A 26,725-nucleotide genomic window follows, 5' to 3' on the forward strand; every position below is an offset into this window, starting at 1 on the left:
GGACATGTTTATTAGAATGAATGATTATTTTAATTGACAGGAAAAACTTGCGGGCATTTAAATTTAAAGTTATTTGAATTTTTTCACTGCCATCTATCATAGCTATGGGAAATTAATTTTACGCGGATCATAACCTGAGTTATTTCTTTGAACATAAAAATAAAAGTGCACATGGTCAATAGTTATATTTATAAATATTATTTTTTAAAATTGTTATTTAAAAATGTTGGCTACGAAAACATTTTTTCGTAAAACTAAAAGTGGTAATATTTTTAAAGTAAGTACTTAAATATTTTTTAAATTTTAAGTTTATTTCATGAACTCTACAATTTATAATTGATAATTTTCGGTAAATTAAAATATGTTTGACAACTTTTTATTTTTCAATAAATAAATTACATATTGATTGTATGAGATATATTTATTTAAAATTTTACCGCAATTATTTGCGAGTACTCACACAAGGGCCAGGAGTAAAACAAAACAAAGAAATGTTTATTCATAATTATTTTCAAAAATCTTCAATTAGTTTACAAGAATTAACGACTTGTCAAACTTTTACTTTTAATATCAATAATAATAATAATAATGATAATAATAATAATTTTTTTTTTCTTTAGATTGTAAGAGATCATTACCTACGAGATGACATTTGGTGTGGATCCGAAGCATGTAAATTATGTAGGCCTCGTAAAAAGGACTTAATTCTAGAAGAAGAAACCCCTGGTATCCAGAGCTCACTAATTTCCGAGCCGTATTATTTATTACTTGACACCAACATAGTTCTTGACCAAGTAAAAAAAAAAAAATAGTAGATTGTGTGACAAGGGATGAAATAAAACGATTTTAGACCAGGGTGAAGTCGGCTGACCACCCGCAGTCTGAAATCCTGTTTCTTCCTGAGTTACACACTAGTTTTTCATTATTACTAACATAGGAACTTAAAGTTTGTGTTAGAAACTTCAAGTTTCGATGCTGGTATTATGAAAAATAAATTATATTTACTCTGTTGTAGATAAATATTTTAGAAGAAGACATTCTTTGCAATGTAATAATCCTCCAAACAGTACTAGAAGAAGTAAAACACCGTAGTTCTAATGTCTACAAAAAACTTAAAGATATTATCGCAGACCCTAAGCGCAAATTCTACGTTTTTGTCAACGAGCACCATAAAGACACCTTCGTAGAGCGAGTACCTGGGGAAAAAATAAACGACCGCAATGACAGGGCCATCAGGGTGGCCTGTCAATGGTACAAAAGTCACCTGGTGGCTTCGAAAAATACAAATATAAATATTGTTCTGCTCACTGACGACAATGACAACCGGACCAAGGCCCAGGATGACGGGATCCTCGCTTTTACAAGTAATTATTTTTTAAAAATTGCTGTTGTTCGTAATATAATTTTTAAAATTTATTTTCAGTGGAAGAGTATATTTGTTCAGTGGAAAATTGTGGGTTCCTGGCAGATAAGCTATGCAAAAAAAATTATGTTGTCGATGGTGGTAGAGGTGAACCCTTGTTTCCTTCTCATTTGACCCCCGGCCAGTTGCATGATGGAATTAAAAATGGCAAATTACTTCAGGGAACATTTTTAGCTTCACGTGAAAATTTTCTAGAAGGAAGTGTCAATGTTGAAGGAATGGAAAAATTTGTACGTTTTATTTCTGAATTTATTTATTAAGTAATTTTATTATTATTTAGTAGTTTATAAATTATTTTTGTAGATATTCGTACAAGGGAGAGTTGGTTTAAATCGAGCAATCGATGGCGACATTGTAGCTATTGAATTATTACCAGAAGAAGAATGGTCGATGCCAAGTGAATTAATTTTACAAGACGAAGTCGATGAAGAAGATCCAGGTGATACTTTAGAAGAAGAAAAAGAATTAATTGTTGAGACGACGAAAAAAGTTGAGCGCACGCCAACAGGTAAAATAGTTGGCATCATCAGACGAAAATGGCGACAATATTGTGGGATATTACAGCCAAGTGCTGTCAAAGGGGTAAGATAATAATAATTAATAATAATATCAGTATTGATGTTGATTTCGCGACTGAAACAAACACTGATATTATCAATTTAATTTTAGTATATTGGGTATGGATTATTTTAACAAACTTAAATTTTATTTAATTCAGAATGTGAAGCATCTTTTCGTGCCAGCTGAGAGGAAGATTCCAAAAGTGAGGATCGAGACTCGTCAATCCGAGACTTTGTGCAGCCAGAGAATAATTGTTGCCATTGACTCTTGGCCGAGAAATTCACGTTATCCATTGGGACATTTCGTGCGTGCCCTGGGTGTCGTCGGTGACAAGGAAACTGAAAACGAAGTACTTTTATTAGAGCATGATGTGCCACATAGCAGATTTTCCGACGCCGTTCTTAGTTTTCTTCCAAAGTTACCCTGGATTATTACCGATGAAGTAGGTATTTTTTTTACAATTCATGATTCGTTTGAACTTTACTTGCTTGACTAATCTCTACACGCGAAAGAGTTGGTATCTATTTTAAAAATAGTATTGATCAATTTGTTTACTTGAAAAATTACCTGCGTAAATCTTCTATACGTTGACGTTGGCGGGTGGGTATCTGAGAAGGTGCAGAATAAGGCACCAGTTGCAATGCAGGTGGGAGTGGGAGCGGAAGCGGAGGCGGGGGCGGTATTGTGTTTTCCTGCAGCTTTAAAACAGGGAACTGTAACGCTATCGGTGAATTTTTATTTTTGTTTGAAACGTTCTTTAGATTCGTTAACTTTCTCGTCACCAAAGTATTCAATTTTTCTAGTGCCAATTGTTTACTCTAAAAATAAATAGTATATTATACACCTAGGGAGAAAAGTAGGACTTTCTAACCCGCGAGGGTGGCAAACACGTGGATTGGAACGTCCTACATTCCTCCATGGTGTGTATATGATTCTTCACCAGATCTGTATTTAAAAGTTTAAATTTCTGGCTGTTTGCGGGTAAAATCGCGCATGCAGGACAAAAATTTAAACATTCAGTTCAGACATGGCGAAAAAATATTTTACCAAACCTTAATGTCTGATAAAAATCCCTCCAAAGTTTCTAATTTACGCGTCGACTTGATCGACTCCCATCGTGTGAACATGACAGGATCAAAAATAGAAACAATTGTCTCCATTTCACGAATTTCTAAAAAAATTAATTATTTTATCTGCATTCTAATTAAAATAAATTTAAAACATAATTCACCTGTGTCTTTTAATTTTTCTAAAATAATTTCCGTGGATTTTTTTTCTTTATCAATTAACTTCTGCTGCATCTTTTGCTTCTTTATATTTATTCTCACACTTTGTAATTCTTTTAACATGCATTCAAGTTCTTGGACACTATTTACAAATTTACTTTCCAATGATCTATTTGAGAATTAGTGTCATTAAATTTATTAACTTATTTATTTACGTACAATCTAATACTTACGCAGGATAATAATTTATATAATCAAGATAATTTGTATTTTTTAAAAGGTAATTTATGAACTCTTCCAACTGTTGACTGATTACAGAAATATTTTTTGAAGATATTTTTAATTTAGTGTCCTGCTCTGGCTCTTTACTTGAATTGCCTTCAGTATTTATTGACCCGTTCTATTTAAATAATTATAATTACTATAATTTTCAACAAATAAATAAAATAAAAAAATAATTACGATATTTTGTTTAAGAATTTTTAACTTCGCCATTATTTGATCAATCGCTTTGTCAGACGACCGTTTCAATATTGAATTAAAATTTTTTTTCATTATTTAAATTTATAAACTAAATGAAAAATAATTTAAAAATCTCTAAAATAACCCATATTGATTTTGATAATTAAAAATAACATAAATTTTTCAAACAAAAGAATTTAGACAGCGATTTTATTTTATTTTAATTGTCAACAGGACATTGCATCGAGAGAAGATCTGCGTCATCTTGATATCTGCTCTGTCGACCCTCCAGGATGCACGGACATTGACGATGCACTTCACTGCAGAGATCTGGACAATGGAAACTTGGAAGTGGGCGTTCATATTGCGGATGTTACTCATTTTATACGACCTGGAACTGCTTTAGACAAAGAAGCTGCTTTGAGAGCTACTACTGTTTATCTTGTTGATAAAAGAATTGACATGGTACCAGGTTTGTAAATTGTTTATGTATTTTATTTGAATATTCAAAATTACCAGCTTACCCAAGTAGCACAGGGACAACTTCAAGATGTCTTTCAAAAGAATAAGACAAGTTTTTTTTTTAATTTAATTAATTAAAAAATAGTTAAAGTTTTAATTGAAAAAAGGATAACCTAGACACTGATTTTGACAAATTACGTACAGTTTTTACCAATTAGTAAGGTAAGAGACCCAGTACCAGATCAGAGAATTAGTACTCGTCACTCATGTATTTGTATATCTATGATTACTAAATTTTACTAGATATAGATATACAAATACATGGAGTGATTGGGTACTAGGTCTTTTACCTTAGTTGAATGTAATTTGGTAAATAAATTTTAGCCGAGGAATTTGACATTTTGAATTTTAATATTGAAATGAAGATTTTACTGAAATTTATTTTGACTTAAATAAATATTTAAAGGTTTGCTGAGTTCAAATCTTTGTTCACTTCGTGGTAATGAAGAACGTTTTGCTTTCTCATGTATTTGGGAAATAGATCACGATGCAAATATCATTAATACCAGATATTGTAAATCAGTTATTAAATCAAGACGAGCGATGACTTACGAAGAAGCTCAATTATTAATTGATGATAAATCACAAAATGATGCATTGGCGGTATCATTGAGAGGATTAAATAATTTAGCAAAAAAATTAAAAAAACGTCGCCTGGAAAATGGGTATTTATCTATATATTTATATATTTATTTACTATTTGTATAGTTTTCAATATTAATTATAAAATAAATTTACAGAGCGCTCGTATTGGCATCTCCAGAAATAAGATTTCAAGTCGACAGTGAAACTCACGATCCGATTGAAGTAGAAGCTAAGAAATTACGCGAAACAAATTCGATGGTAGAGGAGTTTATGTTATTAGCAAATATATCAGTTGCGGGAAAAATTCTCGAGGAATTTCCAGACTGCGCGATGCTGAGAAGGCATCCGGAGCCACCGCAATCAAATTTCGAGCCGCTCATAAAAGCCGGCAGACATCAAGGCTTCGAAATAAACACGACGAGCGGAAAGGAGTTGGCCCAATCGCTGGAGGCTGCTCACAAAGAAGACAACCCGTACTTTAACACGATGTTGAAAATTTTAGCGACTCGTTGTATGATGCAGGCTGTTTATTTTATAAGCGGGATGGTTCAGCAGTCGGAATTTTTTCACTATGGTCTAGCTTGTCCCATCTACACTCACTTTACATCACCAATTAGAAGGTAATTTTCATTTATTCATTAATTAATACATTTTTTTTTATTTTTAGTGTAAAAAAATTGACAAAAAATATATTTTCATAGATATGCTGATATAGTTGTCCACCGACTTCTTGCTGTCTGTATCGGAGCTGACGCAACTTATCCAGATCTGCTGGATAAGAAGAAAAATCATGCGTTATGTCATAATTTGAATTATCGTAATCGTATGGCTCAATATGCTGGACGTGCTTCTGTTGCTCTGAATACTCATGTAATTTTTTATTGTTTATTTTTAGTTGACTAGAAAGTAGTAAATTGTGTGACTGGGGATAACGGGAAACGATTTTAGACCAAGGTGAAGTTGGCTGACATCCACAGTCTGAAATCGTGTTTTATCCTGAGTTACACACATTTTTCATGATTACCTGCGTTGAGGAAAAGTTGCAGTGTCAGCAGACAGTTAGAAACAAGTTAATTTAAGACCAACTATTAGCATCGGTAAATTGTCATTTGCAATTAAAATTAAGCAGAAACTATAAATACTATTCATTATTCACACTAATTTTTATAAAACTTAATCACAGTTAGAACTGTCAGTTAGGTAAATAAAATTAATGGTTTAAAATTACTACTAAATAAATGACAAGAATTAAAGTTTAAACTGTGAAAGCCTTCAGTCAGTGGGCAGTAAGATTATTTCCAAGGGACAACGAGTTTGTTTCTGCCCAATGACTGAAGGCATCACCATTTACGTGGTTGCTAAAATTTATTTACGGCATGGAACTGAAATTCGCTTCTTTCGACTGGCTGTAGAGACACTAAAATTTAAAGTTTCGATGTCGGTATTGTGAAAGTGTAATTTGGTAATTAGTATATTACACAATTAGAGAGAGTAGTACATTCCGAACCATGTATAATATACTATTAATTTTAAATTTTGGATATTTTTCTTTTAGTTGTTCTTCCGTGAAAAAATTGAAGATGAAGACGGCTACATATTGTTTGTCCGTAAGAACGCTCTGCAAGTACTAATTCCTAAGTACGGATTAGAAGGGACGTTGTATTTGAATAAAAAAGGTGATACGTCAGGTGTTAAATTTACTTACAATGAAGAAGAACACACGCAGACTTGTGGTGACGTTGTGTTTAGATCTTTCGATCCCGTTGTTGTACAATTAAGTTTAGACAGATCGAATGTTCAACACGAAAAATTGGTTTTCAAGCTCGTTAAGCCAGAGGTAAATTATTAATTTCGGAAAAATAAATTTGATAGACGTTCATTTGAGTTTTATAACTACTTATTTAAATTATTTACCAGATTCCTGGATTTAGTGTTCCCGATGTCAAAAAACGTAAAGTGTCAGATCCTGAGCCAACGCCTGTCGAAGTTCCGGCCAAAAAAAATAAAAAACAGAAGAAGAAGAAAAACAAGAACTGATTTTATTTTATTGTTAATTACCCGCATAATTTACTGCATAATATTTTGTTGTAATTAAAAATAAATAATTATTTTTACAGTGTGAATCATTGATACGCGATGAACGAGTGGTAAATTGTCATTTTGTGTTAAAAATTTATGTATAAAAAAACATTTTCCAATAAAAATTGTTTTATACTTCATTACACATTTTTATAAATAATAATTACATGTTACTACTATAAATATTTATTATATGTATGTATATATATATATTCAAGTGTATCAAGTTACTGAGGGTCTGGTGCGGTTTTAGCGTAGCCCAGCTTCTTCAGAGCTCGCTTGATATCAACGAAGACGTTGGCATCTTCAATGGTGCTCGGTATCTGTAATAAACATTTATTACAATAATGTAAGTAAGTAATTTATTATCTAACGGATTTGAATTTCAAGATAATAGATTTACTTTGATAGCTCTTGATCGCGCAATGTCGGCGATTGATTTACGAATCGTTTTTCCTGAACGTGTTCGCGGCAATGCTCGGACTGCAGCAGCGACTTTGAATGAAGCTATCGGCCCAATGAGCTGCCTCATTTTAGTTATCAATTCCTGATTTATTTGCTCTTCATTGCTAGTCGCATCTAAAAGTAATAAATTTTTGAAATCATGTTATATATATGACAAATTAGTGTAACAGGACCCTCGTAAAGTTGTACGGATTTATATGAGTTCTGAGTCATTTAATTAAACTATTTATTGTTTAATTGTTACCGTCTCTCATAACATAAAGACACAGTGGAATTTCTCCTTTAGTCGGTTCAGGTACACCAACAACAGCAGTGTCAACAATATCCGGGTGACTCATTACAACATCTTCCAGCGCTGATGTTGATAGTCTGTGTCCAGCCACATTTATAATGTCATCATCTCTCGCAGTAACGTAAACGTATCCATATTCGTCGATATTTCCCGCGTCCATAGTGTCATAGTATCCCTAATAATAATAATAATTACAAAATATAATTAAGCAATTAGATCAGCAACCAGCGAGTAAATCACAGTCACACGTACGGGATATTTTGAAAAATAAATATCTTTAAAACGCTCTGGCGCTTTGTACAGCGTGGACATGGTTCCTGGCGGTAGAGGTAATTTTATTGCAATTCTTCCTAGTTCGTGAGTCGAAGCTTTACTCCCGTCTTCGCGTAAAATTTCAACTGAAATATATTTTTAGGTTTGTTTAATTAATTAACAAATTTGTGGAGCAGAGGTATCGTTTTTGGGGACTTTGGCACCAGTTTTTGACTTGAAAATTTTAAATATAATAATTTGCAAAGAAACGCAACGACCCAAGTAGCATAGAGACTTTAATTGTAATTTAATTTAGTAATTGTTCATAAATTTAATAAATTATTGAGTCCAAAATTGATTTTTATTTATTATATAGGACAAGAGTTCTTGGTTACCATTATACCCAGGGAACGGCATTCCTGTACAGTGTTTTGGGGGATTTAAGCTGTGACCAAGACCGAGACAAGTCGCCGTGATCGCGTGACCTGTTTCCGTTTGCCACCAGTGGTTGAGAATCGGTACTTTGAACACACTTTCTGCCCAAGATTTAGCTTCGTAATCGCAGTGTTCACCAGCGACAAATATTGTTCTTAATCTATAAATAAATATGTAATAAATTGATAAATCTATACTATTTTAGTAAAAAGTGTTAGTCGAAATATAAAAAATAAATAATAAAATTACGATTTCAGAGAATAATTTCTGCCTAAAATAGTTTCTGGATCAGCGCGACGTAGGACTCTGAAGGCTGTTGGAACCGTGAAGAGAGCATTGACTCCATGTTGTTCAATGATTCTTAAAAAATCAGTAAAATAAATATGAGGTATCTGACGCAAGAAATAATAAAAATAATAATAATAGCATACCTAAAGTACTGGCTCGCATTAGGAGTGCGGTCGGGTTTACCCTCGTACATAACGCTGGTTATACCGTAAAGAAGGGGCGCGTAACAAATGTAAGAGAGTCCTACTACCCACCCAAGGTCCGAGGCCACCCACCACACCGAGTTTTTATCCATCCCATAAATAGTCTTCATTGTCCAGCAGAGAGTCGCTATATGTCCACCTACTGGTCTCTGTATACCTTTTGGTTTATCTGATAAAAATTATCTTAATTAACAAGTTATTAAATTTAACAAATTAATAAATTAATAATAAAGTATTACCGGTAGTTCCTGATGTATACAAAATATAAAGGGGATCATTAGCTTCAACTGGTACACAGGGATGAGGTAAAGATTGTTCAATCAACTCATCAAAGTCTTCTTGATAACTTTGTAATGGAGCTTCCCACACATTCCGACGCTGGAATATAATACACTTTGGTCTGCGTACTGAGATTAACTCCATCGCTTCTTCGACCATTGTTGTGTATCTTTAAAAAAAATTTCATTTTATTTTTACTGCTAACTCTTATTGCTACTTAGTTTTTTTTTTAATTAAATACTTGATAATCCGAGTAGGCTCAAGCCCGCAGCTAGCGGCGATAATAACTTTTGGCTCCGCGTGATCAATCCGCGTTGCCAATTCATTTGGGGCAAAACCTTTTAAATAAATAAATAATTTGGTCTGATAAATTATCATTATCATTATTATTATTATTGGGTTAAATAAATAATTATATATTAATTACCGCCAAAAACAACAGAGTGGACTGCGCCGAGACGAGCACTGGCAAGAATAGCGATAATTGTTTCTGGAATAAGGGGCATGTAAATTAACACACGGTCGCCTTTTTGCACACCCATGTTAGCTAATGCACCGGCAAGCCGCGATGTCTTTTCCAAGAGTTCATCATACGTTACTTTCCGTATCGTCGATGTCAATGGGCTGTCGTGAATAAGAGCAACTTTTTTACCATAACCAGCTTTTACATGACGATCTACTGCATTGTGACATGCGTTTATTTCACCACCGACGTACCTGTAATCAAAATATATTACAGTTAAAGATCTTTGACTTTAACGACGGGAGCTTAATCCTGCAATAAAAATAATAAAATAAATGCCAGTAAACTGACGTCTCTTTTGTACTGTTTTTAAAGAAGGAGCGATTCAAAATTAGAGAGTTTGAAAGTTAGAGATTCTACTCTATACAAAAAGTGCCGATAATTAAGTAAAATTATAAAAAATCCAGCTAATGAGAAACAGTAACCTGTCATTAAAACATGGACGGAAAAAATTTAAACTAATTACAGTTAGAAACAGTAATAAAGTGCCCAGAGGGTTTAAATTTAAAACAACGATTTTTAAAATTTTTCAGTTCACAAAAATCTATAAGAAATCTATTGAAAACCAGGACGCGTTACCCTACGAGAAAATCTATAAAAAGTCTATAGAAAATCAGGACTAAAAATTTCATTTTTTCCATCTAAATAAAATTCGAAAAAATCAAATTTTTTTCAGCGTTTATGAAAAAAAGTTTTACATGATTATTGTAAATGAAATTACGGCTGTTTGAATAATTAATAACAGTTACCATTTAGTGAAGGGTTCATTAGAATTATCTAGAACTTTATCCCAATATTTGCTCCATTCAACTCCTTCGGCAACTTCGGCCCAAAATTCTTCTGGATTATCTATTGACTTTCGGAATACTTTATCGTATACTTTACTGTAATATGGATTTTTATTTAATATGTAATCTGAAAAAAAAATGATTCTCTATTAATTATAAATAATTAACAACAAAAATTGAATAAATTAATAATTAATAGCGCAGTAATTATCCCAGCAGCTTTCTCTTCTATTTCCGCACCCTCGAGTCTCACTTTGTTCTTAATAATTTTTAATGCATTACAAACTTCAGTACAATAATAATATTATTTCTCTAGCCTTTTAACGCCTCTTCCATTTACTATTTGTCTTGTTACGCGTATACATTTACTTTCAACCGACTATAAGTCTAGAGTAATGAGCGTAGAGTTAGAATTGCCGTCTACTTAATGCTCTCCTCACTTTTATAACACGCTTAGCTAAACTTCCTCTTTACATTCGTGACTAAATTTACACTCAAAAGCTTTTCTCTCTTCCATTTGTTAATTCATTGATTTTTTTTTTTCTACAAAAGCTCAATAAACAAAACTTACCACTATCAGTATCTCTCTTCGCAATTTTTGACCGTACAATTCGAGAATCAAAGCTTTTGTCGAAATCAGGATCTTTTGAATCCAAAAATTCAGTGTCCGGCATCTTTGATATATATATATATATATTTTTTTCTTTCAAATAACGCCTCTGTATTTAATTAACCAGCCCATTCAGTGGATTTTCTGCTGAAAGACAAAATATTAAGAAAAAAAAAAGAAATTTATATTGTTAATAAATATATAAATATATAAAGCACATTTCACGACACTGATCACTAAATTCACTTTCTTAAAAATGATATATTTTATTTATGAAAAAAAAAAAAAAAAAAATATGAAAAGGACGATTGAGTTTTAAACTTTAGCGCTCTATTCACACATTTAAACTCAATTTAATCTGAGCAAGTACACTCATGTTCCTTTGCGTGGGTGGTTCAACGAACCCCGTACGAGCAAGGAATAAAACTATATTGGTTACCTTGTAGTCACAAGTGAGTTAAAAGTTGCTAAAGGATCTGCAAGAGCAAAAACTTATTTTTTACATAAAAAAAAGGTTTTCAGATTTTTGGAAAGAGTCGGAAATAATAGACACAGATATCAACTGCCAGTGACTGAACGGCTAGCTGACTCAACCATTGATGAAAGTTACAAACGAGAGCCTACGGCTTTGTTAAAGTATGCTAATTAATTTTTAACATTTTTATTGATACTGTTTTAAAGAGAGAGTATCACGTGATGTATTTCCTGGCGACCTTAGATCCCATCAATTACAATGTTCACTGTATTCATTAACTTTTTACTTAAATAAATAAATAAAGTCTAGTTTATTTTATTTTATTTTCGTAAATATGCTTTTTTTTTTTGAGACATTGATTTAAATTTATAACTGACCGTAAGGAAAATTAAATTGGAGATTTTCTTTTCTTCTTTGAATTTACGGAAGTAAGTTATGAAAAGATTGTGAAATTGGATTGAGTAGGTGCTGAATTAATCTAGGATTTTAACGCTGTAATGTTAAATCAACGTCAGCAGACGGATATTGAATTTAATTTACTTTATTTTACGTTGAAGATTTTTCTTCGAAATAAATTTTTTTTTCTTTAATTTTAAAATTAAAAAAAAATTTATTTGTTGAACTAAATTTGTGGTATTGTATTTAAGTAATTCTGATAATAAACCGAGTGTGTCATCAAGTCGGTCACGTTTTTCGACGTCGGATGGTGACACGGAAATGAGATAAACGGTAATGAAAGAAAAAAAATACTAGAAAAAAGGGTAACAGAAATGAAAGATGTTAAATAAAAAATGAAACAATCGGCTGTCTCTAGATCCTTTGCTTTTTTAAGACTGAAGAATTTCTTGTTTTGTTGATAAACTTTTTTTGGAGCTTAAATTAATTGCTTGAAAAAAAAAATATGAAGCAGGAAAAATAATTGGGAAGAAAAGTAAATGACAAAGGGTCGGATGTAAAATTAGAGAATAAATTTTTTAGTTGTTTGTTGTTGGAAAAAAAGTTTTTAAAGTCTTGATTAAAAAAGTATAGCTCATATGATACGCGTTCAAATTTATGACATTTCTTTTTTACATCCAAGAGCAAGAATAAAGTTCAATCAAATGCAAACTCTGGGTAAGAAGGCTCTTCTTCATGATATGGGGATCTTCTATTTGTAATTCACGACAGCTAAACTCAATTTCAAGAGTTTTCAAATTATTATTGAATTTATACATTTTTTATTTTTATTTCCGTAAATCAATGCTCTATTATATATTGATAAAAATGTCAATTCAATCGATTTCATTTTCAATAAATAAAAATTTGATTTAAGTCAATACTTCATGATGAGTTTAATGATAAATTAATTTATAATTAATTTATGATAGATTTTATGACTTTTACACGGGAAAAAACTGCCGCTGCAACAGGACATGGCTCTTCAGTATTCTCAAGATTAGTCCTGTAGCTGCAACAGGAATAGACCAGTGGCTGCAATAGGATTGATCTTGTAGAATGTAAAAAGGAAGGTCCTGTAGCTGCTAGAGAATTTTCCTATGGCAGCAAACTCATGCTACAGGATCTACTCCTGTTGCAGCAGCAGTTATTTTTTTCCGTGTACTTTGTCCTGCATTCTACTTGAATCTACTTGGACATCATTTTTTTTTTTTTTTCATTATTTAAATCTATATAGATCTGTGGTCTGCGTAGTTCACAGCTACAAGAAAAGAGCTTTTGAAAAATTTCGATTTTCAATGAGATTCCAGCAGCTTGTAAAAAAATTAGCAGTATTTTAAATTTTTCAGTGTAAAAAAATAAATATAATTACGTCAGTGCATAATATAAAATTATATTTTCGATTTAATTAAACCACTATAAGTTAATAAAAGTTTCAGTATGTAAACGCAATGTATAATTATGATAAAATTGAATAAAATAAATAATTGAGTATCAAATGAGTTTATTATGACCAGCTGATGCCTCGGTACTCGACAGAGCCCCGTAGTAGGTCGTAGGAGTGACAGATAGATTTCATGGAAGGCAGAAGCTGGGAGTGATATATAATTTTATTAAAATGATATTAAATAAATACTATTATATACTACTGGCATTTTTGAATAAATTTAAAAAGCATAGTTACGTCAAGCTCGCGTTTAAAGAAATCGACCTGAAAATTTATTTAATTTTTATTTTTATTTCCATTTATGCGTTTGCGAAAAGTACGGCCGAGTAAAAAAACTAAACTCAAGTAAGAGTAAAATAAATAAACTTAAAGTTAAATGAAATAAAAAGTGTAAGTATATTTATAAGTAAGGGATACAAGTTGAACGAGAATCGATCTAATAGTATCATGGAGAACAAGTAATTCACGTGTTTCGCATTCAAAATAAACTGGTGGCAAAGCTCTCCAGTATCAACTATCTCTTTTTCTCTTTCTCTCGAGCTTACGCAGTTGGGATATAAATGCACTGGAACTGTAAAAATGGTCTGAGGAATTTTTATTCATCTATTTATTTATTTTTTGTTATTTATGTAAATACCGCACATTAAATCGAACCCATGGGAATAAAATGTTTTGTATGGATGCGTTATTTTTTTACCTCTATGGAGATTTCTATTTGTTGCTCATAGATGTGTCCTCGCACTTGAATTTTAATTTTGAATATTAACTAAATTTTTTTTTATGCCAGTAAATAAAGCGAAGAATAAAGTTTAGTTAAGTTGAGCCAAAAAATAAATTTATTAAAATATAAAAGGTCTTAGGTCGCATTGAAAATTTTAAGGTGAATCAGGTGATGTGTTTTTTTGTATATTTTGTCGTGATATAATTCATATGACGCAAGTTCGTTACTGAGCTTGGTGAATCATAATATATTTATTTGGGTGGCTTTTAATTATTCGAAGAAACAAATAATCAGTTTTGGCTACCGGTACCTCGATTATTACCACTGACTGATAACTGCTGGGATTAGAGGTTGAGTCACTAGAAAAATTTTTAATTTTAGGTGAGTTAAAAAAATTTCAATAAGTTTATTTATTAAAACTTTAATTACTCTTTAATTTTCAGTTAATTTTAGTACTTTTTACTTTTCACTGACGCATAATTGGTTAATATTAAAAATTCATTTTTTTCTTCAAAATTATAGGAGAGGGTAAAACACAAATTTAAATGGAAATGAGTTGAATTTTTTACTTCTCATTTGTATTCAATGAAATTTTAATGTCCATTGAAAACAAAATTTCAGTTTCGGATAAAATGGAGTGACTTCAAAAAAATAAAAAAAATTGTAAAAATAGTAACTGGACTTAAAGAAATATTGAGTAAAAAAAAAAAAAATTTTAAGCTCCTCGGCCTATTTTAAATTTTGTAATTTTTTTTTTTTGTTACAGATCAACAGATAATTATTCATATTAAATAATTTCAAGGGCGATGACCTAAATTGCTAGAAGACACAATTTGTTATCAAGGAGACGATATGAAGATAAGATGGAGTATTGCGAGCTCTGAATAAGCTAATTAGTGCTTAATTTTGTGGTTGCGATGACATTGTCGCACTCAAGTAAAATTTACCTGCAGACTATTAATTAATTGTCAATCATGCTTTGTCTCAAATTAACGGCTCCATCTATGCACTACACAAGATCTTGTTACATTACTCTAAAATCTATTACGCAACTCTAATAATAAATATTTAAATATATTAATTTGAAAGTTTCATTAAGGGCGCAATGGAAAATTGAGATCGAAATGAATGCAGACAGCACTAAAAATATTTTTAAAAATAATATTTAAAGTAAAAACAAACAGTTGGGATGAAAAAATATCCATCAATTGAATGTTTGTGGCCAGCAAAAGAATAATTTATTTTATTTATTTTTATAGAGGATACGCGTTGACAGGATCGAATTTCAAAAGGCATAAAAATGAATTTATATAAGTATATATTTATTTAAGGGTATTACATATATTTATCTTCAAGTATGGGTCTATGATAGATAGTATGAAAATTTATTTTTCATACATAAAAAATATATGACTAATAGTCACTACATAAATATATTTTACGTCCGTGATTTTTTTCATCTAAAAAAATTTACCAGTTTCACGAAATAATTGAACGCCGCAGAAATAATATTCGAGATTGTGTTTATTCACCCCCGCAATTGGCATCACTTTTCAAACGACTGTTTTATTTTTATTCTTTCCAAGCTCTACACGTGACTTTTTTTTTTTTTTTCGAGTAAAAATATTATTCAAAGGACCTCGTTAATTATTATGTTACACAATTCAATATTTTACATCAAAGAAACAGATGTCAATTTACGCTGAGTTTTATTTTCAACACTGTAATTAAATTTATTTAATAACTTTATTGTTTAAAATTAGCAGACTTGGTTATATTTAATAAATAAATATAATGAAGACGGGGTTAATTAATACACGTGCTCTGTAAATCAATCAAGGGTTAAATTTGGCTGGCTATATAAAGGAATAAAACAAATTTAATTGGTTAAATGGACATGATTTAATTGTTCTACTTCAATATAACGAGAGTTGTGCAACGAAATCTGGTAGACTAAAAATTGTGTGAGAATTGATGACAATTTTGGGGTGAACTGTGGTTTAATAAATTTGAAAATTTTATAAAAAATCGATAAATTATTTTGAGGATGTATAATTTAAAATTAATACCAGGCTATTTGAAGAGACAATTATCGCGAGTAACCCTAAACAATTTTATGGCGCCCCTTGGTACGCGCATGCCAGACCGGGTGAGTGTATTTAAGGGCTGATGGTTCGCTTTTTCCACCACTGTATCTTCACCATCAGGTCCAGAAACACCGTAAATTGTTCGTTTAAATATTTATTGCAACTTAAGTAAATAAATAAATAAATAGTCCCGAGCAATATAATTTAATTGTTTAAAAAAATAAATTTGTTATTTTTTTTAAACGGAATTATTGGTTTTCATCAGTAACCACTTGTTGGAAATTGTACTAGAGTTCAGAGGTAAGTTCTGTCAATTTGAATTTATAAATTAAAATTTTAAATATTTTTTTTTAATTGAAAAATTAAAAAAAGAAATTGCGGAAGTAAAATTATTTTGTTTGAAACTTTAATTTAATAATTTGTGAAAAAAAAAAAATTGGCAATTAATTTTCCTTTATTATTTTTTGAACTGATTGAAGTGTAAAAATAGTAAAAATACCTTTCATAAATGAAGATTAGTAATTATATAAACGGAAATTGTGGAGTAAATAGAATTTCAAGAGCGCAAGTCGTCAAACGAGAGCATTATTGAATCTAATGAACTTTTGTGATTAAACTTTAGCTATAAAGTAATAAAACTTACTCACTAAGTATCAACTTCGCGGAATTATAAAGTTTAACACACGATTTATAGATAATGTTTGTGTTTATTTACGGACATTTGCCATTAACTACTGAATTAAACGAATGAATTCTCTACTACCCAACATTTAGGACAGACAATTTCTGTTAATTACTACCGATTAATAACTTAATTTCCAGTATCTTACTATTTGATAGAGTCGACGATTAACTAATTATTAATTGCGGATATATTGATGTATTTTATGTTTCGAAAGTTATCAAATAAACTTTGATACCAAATTTAAAAGATAAAATTTTTTTAGCAAAATTTGTTATTAATTTCAAACAAAAAAATTTTAACTCCAAATTTTATAAAAAATAAAGTAAATAAAATTTTCATTGACTTTGAATAAATAATTTCTAATAAAAAAATTTCGTTAGTATTTAAATTTATTAATGACATTTGTTACTAATTTCTTATGAATAATTTATTTGAATATAAATAGAATAAAATTAATGAGTCAGTAAATTTGAACCGGTCATCAAGCTTGAATAGAAGTACAATCAAACGTACGCACGTTGTCAGTCATTGAAATCATTAACAATTGAAAGCAAAATATGAAAATATAAAACCTTATTGTACGAACTGTCAACATGATCTAATTTACTGTGATTCAGTATTTTATCAATCACTCTAGATTCTATATAAACTTTATCCATAATTTTACATGACATGACATTCTTTGTGAAGACTAAGCAAAAGATATTAAAATATAATTTCCCTTGATTCACTTCCGACAAAATCTACTTCCGCTTGTACTGTAAAAAAATCAGGAGTGAATCCCAAGTGAGTATGGATTTTTTTAAAATCCGAATTTACTGTTACTCAGAGCTCCGGAGTTTTTTTAAAAATTACTCCGTAAACATCCGCTTCGCATTCACTCCAGAATTGATCCACGTCCACTCCGCAGATTTTTAACAGATTGCAATATATATACATCGAGTTCTCAATATATTTTACAATGAATACATAGATATTATGCATTGAAAAGTATAAATAATTTATCGGATTTTTTTGCTTCATGAATTTAATAATATATAAAGAATAATATACACACTTATATTTTTATTTATAAATTTTTATGATCATCCACGTGTTAGGTATATTTCTCACCCTCCGTGTTTTCGATTATTGCTCTAGGAATTAATTTTTCACGTACATCAAATATAAAAAAAACACACGGCTTTAATAGTACACTAGAGTAATTTTTCGTGTTTTACTAGAATTATAATTTAATTTATCCCACCGACCTACTGAATATTAATAATTTGAAAAAAAATAATTAAATGTAATTACTATGAAAGGACAATTAAAAAGGCATAAAAAAATTATTAGTTATATTAAAAAATTAAGTAATTGAAGACAGAAGAAAAAGTTAATTGGTCATAAATTTTTGTACTGACATATATATAGATATATAACTTTATTGATTGATGCACTCAATTTAAAAGGACAATCGTAAGTCCTAAGACGTGAGATTTGCTGAGTGTTTTATTTTATCTGATAATTGGATGTAAGCTTGCACTTTTACGATCTCACGTCGGTTGTAGTCGAGAATAAATTGAACATGGTCTGATCTTAATAAAAATATTAAGTAAATAAATACAACAAATATTTAAATTGTCTTTTCATTATTTATGGCGGTAAGTTCCAGTGAGTGGAATTTTTTTTTTTTTTTTTTTTTTATTTAAATAAAAGATCTTTTTGATGAAATTTAAAAAAATATTATGGTAGTGGAAAATAATTGTGGGAATATAAAATAAAAATAAATTATTTAAATTGTTCGCATGATAAGATACTAGTAATTATCGATCGATTGAGCAATCAGATCAACGATAAAGCAATAAAGTCACATGACATGTGCACCCACACTATGAAATTGTGTAGGTAATTTTCGGAAACCGATATACTGTTCCGGTCAAGGTTATTAGTAATATTTTATACCACGCGATAGTTTCATTGTCACGTAAAACAATTTTCGATCTCAATTAAAACTTTTTTCATTTGCTTTCAACGGGTTTATAAAAATTTTATATTTATTTGTTTTTAAATTCAAACGATGTTTTTATTTTTTTCATTTAGTTCTACTGCACGCGAAATTAAAATGACTTTTATTTACAAAAGAAACTGTGAGACACTAAATGTTAATTATTCACGTACCGCTGAATTTTTTTTTTTCATGATTTTAAATGAATGATTTATTAGCAAATATTTATTTATCTGTAATTAATTAATTAATTAATTAATTAACTTTTGTTTTAAGATGTAAAATTAATTCAGTGGGTGTAAATTTTTAGATGGTGGGCGTTAGAATGAAGTTTAATTAGATTTCGTATGCACTAGTTTTCTATGTAAGAAGTAGACAACAGAAAATGGAATTGTTATGTAAATAAATGAGCATAATTAGTACTTTTAATATTGCACTTAGCTTTCAAGTTAATGAAAATTTTATTTAAAAATTCATTTTGAGTGACTCATAACACATGTTTTTTTAGGTGTACATTAACTATTTTAAAGTGAGTGTACCGTAAAATTAATGATCAACTTTCAGTGTATGGAAAATAATCATAATAACTAAAACCAAGGGCTACTTTTTGAATAGAAAAAGGGCGGGCAAAACAAACCATTTTTAAAAAATTATTAATTAATATATATATATTTTTTTTTTTATTTCAAAAGCCCGAATAAAATAAAATAAAATTTTTGACATTTAAATTAAAAAAGAGATTTTAATTACGGTTGGTAAATATAGGCGCTAAAAAAAATGATTATAGATAACTTTTTTGAAATTTCAATTTGGCAAAGAAGTCATAGTTTGTGTTTTTTATGGTCGCCGATACATTGGGTTAAAAAAAATTTTTTTTCTATAAAAGTTGAAAAGTTTTTTTCTAACTTTGGGATGCCAAGAATTATTGGAAATTGACAAGAAGAGTCATAAATGACGGATAAGAACAATTTTGGAAAATAAATTTTTTTGCCGAATTTTTGGGAGAGTCAGTTATTACACCCCATCCCGTTTTGCCCGCTCTTCTATATATACATATATATATATATGTTTGTAAAGTTTGAGAAAGTTTGTGGAGGGTCGCAACAGGTTGCTCATTTAAAGCGTGATTTGAACAAATGTAAACACAGAGCAATTTTTATTCAAATTTAAATTATTGTAGTTTTTTTTTTTTATTTAAATTTTTGTTTAATTTTTTATCTGAAACATAAATTTATGAGTTAATACTGCAAATATATAAGTCTAATTTTTTTTTTAAATTTTGAAAATTTTCGTTGAATTCAAAAAATTCAAAAATCGTATCTAAGTTTTTTTTTTTTATTTATAAAAATAAAATATTTTCAAACGAAAATAAATAATTGGAGTCTTATGTAAAAATACTGTAGGGAAAGTTACTTTTGTTTTAATATAAAATAAAATGAATTTAATATTTTTTAATGAAAGTGTCAATCATACGATTATTCATTAATTTACGAAAAGAGTATTGAATAATATTTTAATAGCTAATTTAAAATTTATAACAAGGTAATTTATTTTTTTCGCTCGACGCTACGCAACCTTATTACATTTTTAACGTTAATTAAAAAGTTTATAAAATAAATTACCAGAAAATAAAAAAGTTTGAATTTAAAAATTTATTTGCGTTCGATAGATCCTTTGTAAATTCAAATAATCGATTGTTTGAGAGGAGACACCAAAGCCAGGTCTACTAGACCAAACACCGTTCGCATAAAACGCGGATGTCAGTCTCGTGATTTTTTCCCTTTGAAGTCCATCCCAGATAAAGAGAAAACGATGGAAATTTAATCCGTACTTCCTTCAGCTTTAGATGAAGAAGCTGCGGAATTTAATTTTATCTTCAGAAATTTTCCCCAAGGAATTTTCTTTATACACTTGATAATACACGTAAATTTAATTTCTTACAATTTATCAGTAAATGGGAAAGTCTTTCAATTATTTATCTGAAGAAATAAAATTTTTTCCAAGAGCTCGGGCAAATTGACCAACTTTTTTAATAAGCTCAAGAGGAACCCAAAAGTTTTGTTGCCATAATAAAAAAGAGTAATAAAACTTATCACATAGAGACATTGGATTCAGTTAGTGTGATAAAAAACATGTGTACGTGATAATAATATTTAATGGTAAAAATTTAGCGACAGCTGTTGGTCATCCATCAAGAAAACCTCGCGATTTATGGCCAGTGATCTCATATTTTCTCTCTAAGATATTATTGTTTCTATCAACAAAACATTTTGTCCACAATTCGTGCTGTCTATCATCGATCCTACAATATCGTTACTGCGGGTCCATGTCCACCGCAAAATAACGCTCCAACTACTGGAACCCCTCTATAAATAAGACTTGGATAACTTGACAGATTGTTTTTCTTCAAGAGTCACTTATTTTTATATCTGCAGCGGATATCTTTTATTTTATATGGATGTTTATTTTTTTCTAAATACTTTTTTTTTCTTTTGACTGAATCTGCGCCGTGGTTTCTAGGGCTGCGATTTCAATGTCCGGACAGCACTTTACCCCTGACCTTCCGGACCTAATCTTAGCTACTCCACTCACTTCCTATTCTTAAGAAATTTCCGGGTGAAGTGGATGGAACAAGAGCTTTATGGGTTCAAGGGTACACAGTTCATTCAACCTTGAATTCATAAAGAAAATTTTATGACAATTGAAAATATCACTATAATTATTTCAATTGCTTTTCTGTATGCAATAGCAATTTCAAATTTAATTGGACTGTTTTACAATAGTCGTTATTATATTTTTTAATTTCTAAGAGGCTCCAATTTACAGAAAATAGAATAATGAAAATGTCTATCAGGAATTTATTAAACGAAATCTTTTAATTGAGTTTTTGATAAGAAAATTCTAGCAAAAATTTATCATTGTTATTAATAAAGAGAAGAATGGGACAAATTAAGACACGAAAATTTTTCTGCCTGATATTGAAAAAATTTTTTTATGGCAATTAAAATATTTTATATTTTTTTTTACTCTACGATAAATTGCATGTAAGATAATAGATTGATACTAATGAAAATTGTATTTTTATGAAAACATTTTTTTTTTTTTTTTTTTTTTTATCTCAATTCCGTAGTAAAGAAAATAAAACTATTATAATTTTATTGCGCCCAAAGGACTAAACTTTCAGATACACGGTAGAATAAATAAATAGCCGCAACATTTAATTCGAATTTACGAGCTTATAATGGTAACAGTAAACAAGTAAAGACATCTGCGTGCTTCGGATAAATTTCATTTTGTGGCCGACAATAAATTATTGTAACTACTGAATCGCTTCTTTCACTTTACCTTCGTAATAAATATTTTTCAAAATTTAACCTGATATTTATTTATCGTCAGAGTCTGATTTTTCGTACTCGTATTAATATTTAATCTGTTGCCGATCACGTGACTGATAATTAAAAAAGATAAAATAAAATCGAGGAAATAATTTTGAATGAATTTGAAATTTCTGTTCAATGGAAGCTATTAATTATTTTTTGTCCAAAGAGCAATGAATCTCATCACGTCAACAACTTTGATCATCTTGAGTATACTCTCAGGAGAGATTCTGGGCATGCCTCCAGCCCAGTGCAATCCGAGCTTTCTGGACGAGGTACCGCCGAAGATTCGCAAGGTCTGCGTCGCGCTGTCCACCATTTACGAACTTGGTGCGGCCATGGAAAATTACATTGACGACAAAGGTAAACCAAAACCACGACATCCTGATATATTAGGATATCATCCCCGCTATGCTACTATACGCGTCGATATAGAGGTCTCAGTTTGAGAAGCTTAATGTCAGTTTAAGTTTATTATGTGCCTTGTAGTGGCTCGTGTTTGTAACGAGATATAGTTCAGCGCTTGATAGATATTGGAGAAGTTGTAACAGGGTATATTGGTCAAGCAAAGTTCGCGACTAATCACGCAGACATAATTAGTCAGCGAGATAACTAATTTATCAACTTTTCATTTAAGTTAGTTATTATCAAAGATTTTGTTGAACTTAATTTTAATTAAAGAATTTTTTATTTTATACTCGAATAAATTATTAAAAAAAAATTTTATGGATATTCGATTTAACCCGAGTCGCTCTTAAATTTTTATTTTTTAGCTGACTATAATTAGTAATAATAAAAACGAATTATGAAATTTTCAGCTCCAGTTTTACGTGAAAACGCACCGCTGATAAACGGAGTCAAACGTCAAGACGTCGACCATGTATTTCTACGTTTTGGAAAACGACGCTAAGACTACTAACTAAAGGACTTGCATTAGATTTAACCGAACTTGTAAAGAAGAGTCTAATCTATAAAAAAAATTTATCAGCTGAATAATTAATAAAAAAACTGGTGTTTTATTTTTATTTTATCTGAGCTAACTATCGTCAAAAATCAAAAGTAAGTTAACTGAAAAAAATAATTTTTGTTATTGTCATTTTTCCAAGTAGTGGAATATTTAAAAATAATTTTATAAAGTAGATTATATATTTTATGAAATTGATAGTTAAAATATATAAAGTTTTCCACACTGAGACGCTACAGATGTTACCTAAAATTAAGTGATATTGATACTTGACTAAATTCAAACTAAACCCAATCAATCAATTAAGTATATAAATATATGTATACATATATAAATGTTTAATATGAATTATTCGTAGATGGGAAAAGAATAGCGCTTCGCACGATTGCTTTCGTGATTTGTAATTTATGAGAATGAAATTCCATCTGAAAAAATAAAATCACGATAATTTATTGAAATTTAAATTCAAATTTCGGCATCGATTTTTGTCCTAAAAATCAGTATTAAAATTAAAATATTTGAATAATATTTGTAGTATACTTACCTTATAAATTATAATTTAAATCACAGCATTAATTGTTAATTATTTATTTCACTTTCACAACGGACTGATGCATTTATCGAATAGTAATAAATATTTTTTTTCATTTAATTAAGATCTATTTATTAAAATAGTAACGCATGCACTAAATACACAAATATCAAATCATATATTTATTGTAACATATGTGTATATAAAATAAGAATGAAAAAAAAAATATTTCAACTGTTGGTTAAATTATTATCCTTTTTCAAAATCCCTTATCCGAATGGACGGCGGTCGTAATTTCGATAAAGTAAAAAATATTTATCTTTTGGTATCATTTTAAGTTTGAGGTAAGAGTAAGCACTAGACTATTGTGTGCTGAAGAAGCTTGCGAGCTTTAATCTTTTGTGGGATCCACTTACAACTGAGGTGAAATATCACCCCTGTATCTTTCGCGTATCTCAAAATTCCATGGCTGCTTTGTTATTTTTAACGCGAGATAATAAATTTTATTTTTGCAAAACTATATCGATTAATTAATCAATTAATTCATTACTTAATTACTGGCTTATTTATTTAGTTGGCCATAAATTAAAATTTTTGATATCACGATCGATTTTTTTTTTACGAGAGATATGACGAATTGAGTAAACAAGAGTATAAATTAAATTTAATGGGTGAATAAATTAGAAAATAACTTTTATTGTTTGTTTTATCTAGACATAAATAATACGCGGTTTAATTTATTAAAATTTTAAATATATTCACGCTTTTGATCTTTGATTTTTTATTAACTCAATGTACTTTTGAATGAAAAGAAAAATATATGGGATGAAGAATAATATATTCAAGCTGTTTTAAATGCGGAAGAGCGACAGCGAGCTTGGAAAAAACGAGTTAATATATATTGAGTGAGAGTAATTGACAAAGTTGGCAGAAAGACATCAATCTTAGTATCAGTGTTTCCATGGAACTGATAATGATTTGAGCCATGTTTCGATTAATCAACTATCGTCTAGATTAATTCAATCCTTGGATAGTTCAAGTAAATTCAAATTTCACTGGTTTTGTTTTAAATTCATTAATTTGAACTAAACAATTATTTTTTTTTTTTTTATGACTTTACATTATTAAATTTTGATGCCTAAATTTATTGCAAAATAGTCCAGTAGTTGAGAAATATAGTGATAGTCAAGAACACTTGGTTATAAAATTTTTTTTCAATAAAATGCTTGACACTTTTCTGTGCTTTACAACCTTGTAAGTTATTATTTTTGATTTACTTTTTTTTGCTTACTTGAATAATTTTAAAAAAATGTTTTTTATTTTTTTTCTAGTGGAATAATGTGTAGTAAGTTTTAAAAATTGAATTGAAGCTCATACTTGGAGTAGTTAGTGAAATAATTACTTATTATTTTAGGAGAAGAAAAATGTATGATTGAAATAAATGATTTTCATGAATTAGAGCCTTTACTTTTGTACGCAGAGTCACGCCGTGGGTTTATTTACCCCAAGGAACCGGGTAATGATATAATTGTTATGAAACCGGGAGATTTGATACGGGTAGCGTGTCCTGGAGGCAGGATTTTACTTTCGCGAAGTAAAATAAAATTATTTGAGAGCGCAGTGTTCGAGTGCGTTAGTGAGAAAACATTTTCGTTGACGTACGCGAACAGGAAAGGTTCGTTTTTTGAAATTTACTGTGAGGCATATCCCCAGCATAGTGTACGTAAGACTTATCATGCGTGCGGCATCGGATTTACTGGGGAAATCGGATTTTCTATTAAAATAGACGAGTTAGTTGGTATTGAAAAAAAAAAAAAAAAATAATTCGAGTTTTATAAAATAAAATAAAATAAAATTTTTTTATTTTTTCAATGCGCGCAGCCATGAAGAATTTGTCGGGATAATTGATTTTTGTCATGATGAAAATATTGGCCATACGATTTATGCTCATACTGAAATACCGGCAGCTATTGGTTCTGCTGAGATCTTAATTCCCCGACCCTCGTTTGTCAAAGGCGATTTTTATCGAGGAATCAGCATGGACACTATTTACAATAGATTTTCTCAACAAGAAACATTGAAGCAAATTTTGAAAAGCAGAAAACTTGCTAATCAGTACATTCATAATACAGGTACTTTTTTTTTGTGAAAATAAATTTTTTAAAAATAATTTAAAGACGAAAATTTCAAATTATGTTTAAGGAAATTATTTTTTGTCACGAGGGCATTTAATTGCAAAAAGTGATTTTATATATGGGACCCAACAACGTGCGACATTTTACTACGTGAATACAGTGCCTATGTGGCAAAATATTAATGACGGTAATTGGAAACAGATTGAAATAAGTGTACGTAATTACGCGAGCGAAAGAAATTGTAATCTTGAAATATGGACCGGATCACTTGGAGTTCTCGAACTTCGAGATGTTAATGGAAGAAATAAAAAAATCTACTTGAAATATGAGGAAAATGAAAGATTAGCTATTCCAGTACCAAAATTACTTTTCAAAGTTGTTTATAACCGAAAAAATAAAGCTGGAATTGTTTTTATCACAATAAATAATCCTCATTTGAATCGTTTGACAAAAAAATATTTTGTATGCAATGACGTTTGCGCTGAAATAAATTTCGTAAACTGGGACATGAGACGTAATCGCGGGTACAGTTACTGCTGTCGCGTTGATGATTTCCGAAATGCGTTCCCGGATCTTCCGGAATTCACGACGCACAGATTATTGAGTTGAAAAACTTTATTTTTATTTTACGCAGTATGTTATTGAACTGTCCGTACTGAAGTATATTTAAATAATAATAATAAAAAATATTTATTATAAATAATTAGCATTTTAAAATGCAAATTGATCATTGTTCTTTGGCTATAAAGTCATGATGCAAATAAATATTAATTAGTTTGTCTACAGGTCATTGTTTCGTTAATGATCCGCGCGGTTGAATAATTAATTGATGATAACAGAAACTTAACCAAGTTAATGACCGAAATAATCTCTATCTCTAATATTTC

General features: G+C 29.9%; 4 protein-coding genes across 5 annotated transcripts; 3 read left to right on the top strand and 1 right to left on the bottom strand.

The window, feature by feature from the left end:
* The first annotated feature begins 125 nt into the window (after positions 1–125).
* On the top strand, positions 126–6,998 carry LOC103574731 (exosome complex exonuclease RRP44). The gene is made up of 12 exons (XM_008554240.2): positions 126–277; positions 621–794; positions 1,016–1,364; positions 1,424–1,653; positions 1,727–2,005; positions 2,142–2,426; positions 3,907–4,144; positions 4,601–4,859; positions 4,935–5,399; positions 5,481–5,649; positions 6,335–6,616; positions 6,697–6,998. Exons 1-12 carry the CDS (start codon positions 224–226, stop codon positions 6,814–6,816), a joined length of 2,904 nt encoding a protein of 967 aa, XP_008552462.1. The 5' UTR covers positions 126–223; the 3' UTR covers positions 6,817–6,998.
* On the bottom strand, positions 6,986–11,717 carry LOC103574721 (acyl-CoA synthetase short-chain family member 3, mitochondrial). 2 transcript variants are annotated; one of them, XM_008554233.3, is made up of 13 exons: positions 11,433–11,717; positions 10,955–11,140; positions 10,345–10,510; positions 9,500–9,789; positions 9,314–9,410; positions 9,033–9,241; positions 8,734–8,962; positions 8,552–8,662; positions 8,263–8,462; positions 7,868–8,013; positions 7,568–7,790; positions 7,262–7,437; positions 6,986–7,181 (listed from the first exon to the last, which is right to left on the bottom strand). In XM_008554233.3, the coding sequence occupies exons 2-13, from the start codon at positions 11,055–11,057 to the stop codon at positions 7,086–7,088; spliced, it is 2,046 nt and encodes a 681-aa protein (XP_008552455.1). In that variant the 5' UTR covers positions 11,058–11,140; positions 11,433–11,717; the 3' UTR covers positions 6,986–7,085. The 2 variants fall into 2 exon arrangements, with proteins under 2 accessions (XP_008552455.1, XP_008552449.1); XM_008554227.3 differs by having other exon boundaries at positions 10,955–11,137; positions 11,433–11,716.
* Positions 11,718–16,281: 4,564 nt separating this feature from the next.
* LOC103574715 (myosuppressin) lies at positions 16,282–23,271 on the top strand. The gene is made up of 3 exons (XM_008554223.2): positions 16,282–16,458; positions 22,377–22,570; positions 23,026–23,271. Exons 2-3 carry the CDS (start codon positions 22,381–22,383, stop codon positions 23,115–23,117), a joined length of 282 nt encoding a protein of 93 aa, XP_008552445.1. The 5' UTR covers positions 16,282–16,458; positions 22,377–22,380; the 3' UTR covers positions 23,118–23,271.
* LOC103575884 (uncharacterized) lies at positions 18,948–26,447 on the top strand. The gene is made up of 6 exons (XM_008555867.2): positions 18,948–18,972; positions 20,671–20,780; positions 22,377–22,503; positions 25,163–25,493; positions 25,585–25,835; positions 25,906–26,447. The coding sequence occupies exons 1-6, from the start codon at positions 18,948–18,950 to the stop codon at positions 26,445–26,447; spliced, it is 1,386 nt and encodes a 461-aa protein (XP_008554089.2).
* The last annotated feature ends 278 nt before the right edge of the window (positions 26,448–26,725 follow it).

Source organism: Microplitis demolitor, chromosome 7, assembly GCF_026212275.2.
Source record: "Microplitis demolitor isolate Queensland-Clemson2020A chromosome 7, iyMicDemo2.1a, whole genome shotgun sequence".
Lineage (NCBI taxonomy): Eukaryota > Metazoa > Arthropoda > Insecta > Hymenoptera > Braconidae > Microplitis > Microplitis demolitor.

Bases quoted from the DNA above. Each gene is read 5' to 3' on its own strand.
- LOC103574731 (XM_008554240.2), top strand. From the start codon at position 224: ATGTTGGCTACGAAAACATTTTTTCGTAAAACTAAAAGTGGTAATATT. The intron at 278-620 runs GTAAGTACTTAA...TTTTTTCTTTAG, and splicing joins AAAGTGGTAATATTTTTAAA to ATTGTAAGAGATCATTACCT. The intron at 6,617-6,696 runs GTAAATTATTAA...ATTATTTACCAG, and splicing joins TCAAGCTCGTTAAGCCAGAG to ATTCCTGGATTTAGTGTTCC.
- LOC103574721 (XM_008554233.3), bottom strand. From the start codon at position 11,057: ATGCCGGACACTGAATTTTTGGATTCAAAAGATCCTGATTTCGACAAA. The intron at 7,791-7,867 runs GTACGTGTGACT...TATTATTATTAG, and splicing joins TTTATTTTTCAAAATATCCC to GGATACTATGACACTATGGA. The intron at 7,182-7,261 runs GTAAATCTATTA...TGTTTATTACAG, and splicing joins CGCGATCAAGAGCTATCAAA to ATACCGAGCACCATTGAAGA.
- LOC103575884 (XM_008555867.2), top strand. From the start codon at position 18,948: ATGACTTTTATTTACAAAAGAAACT. The intron at 18,973-20,670 runs GTGAGACACTAA...TACTTCCTTCAG, and splicing joins TTTTATTTACAAAAGAAACT to CTTTAGATGAAGAAGCTGCG. The intron at 20,781-22,376 runs GTAAATGGGAAA...TTTTGTCCAAAG, and splicing joins TAATTTCTTACAATTTATCA to AGCAATGAATCTCATCACGT.
- LOC103574715 (XM_008554223.2), top strand. From the start codon at position 22,381: ATGAATCTCATCACGTCAACAACTTTGATCATCTTGAGTATACTCTCA. The intron at 22,571-23,025 runs GTAAACCAAAAC...TGAAATTTTCAG, and splicing joins AAATTACATTGACGACAAAG to CTCCAGTTTTACGTGAAAAC.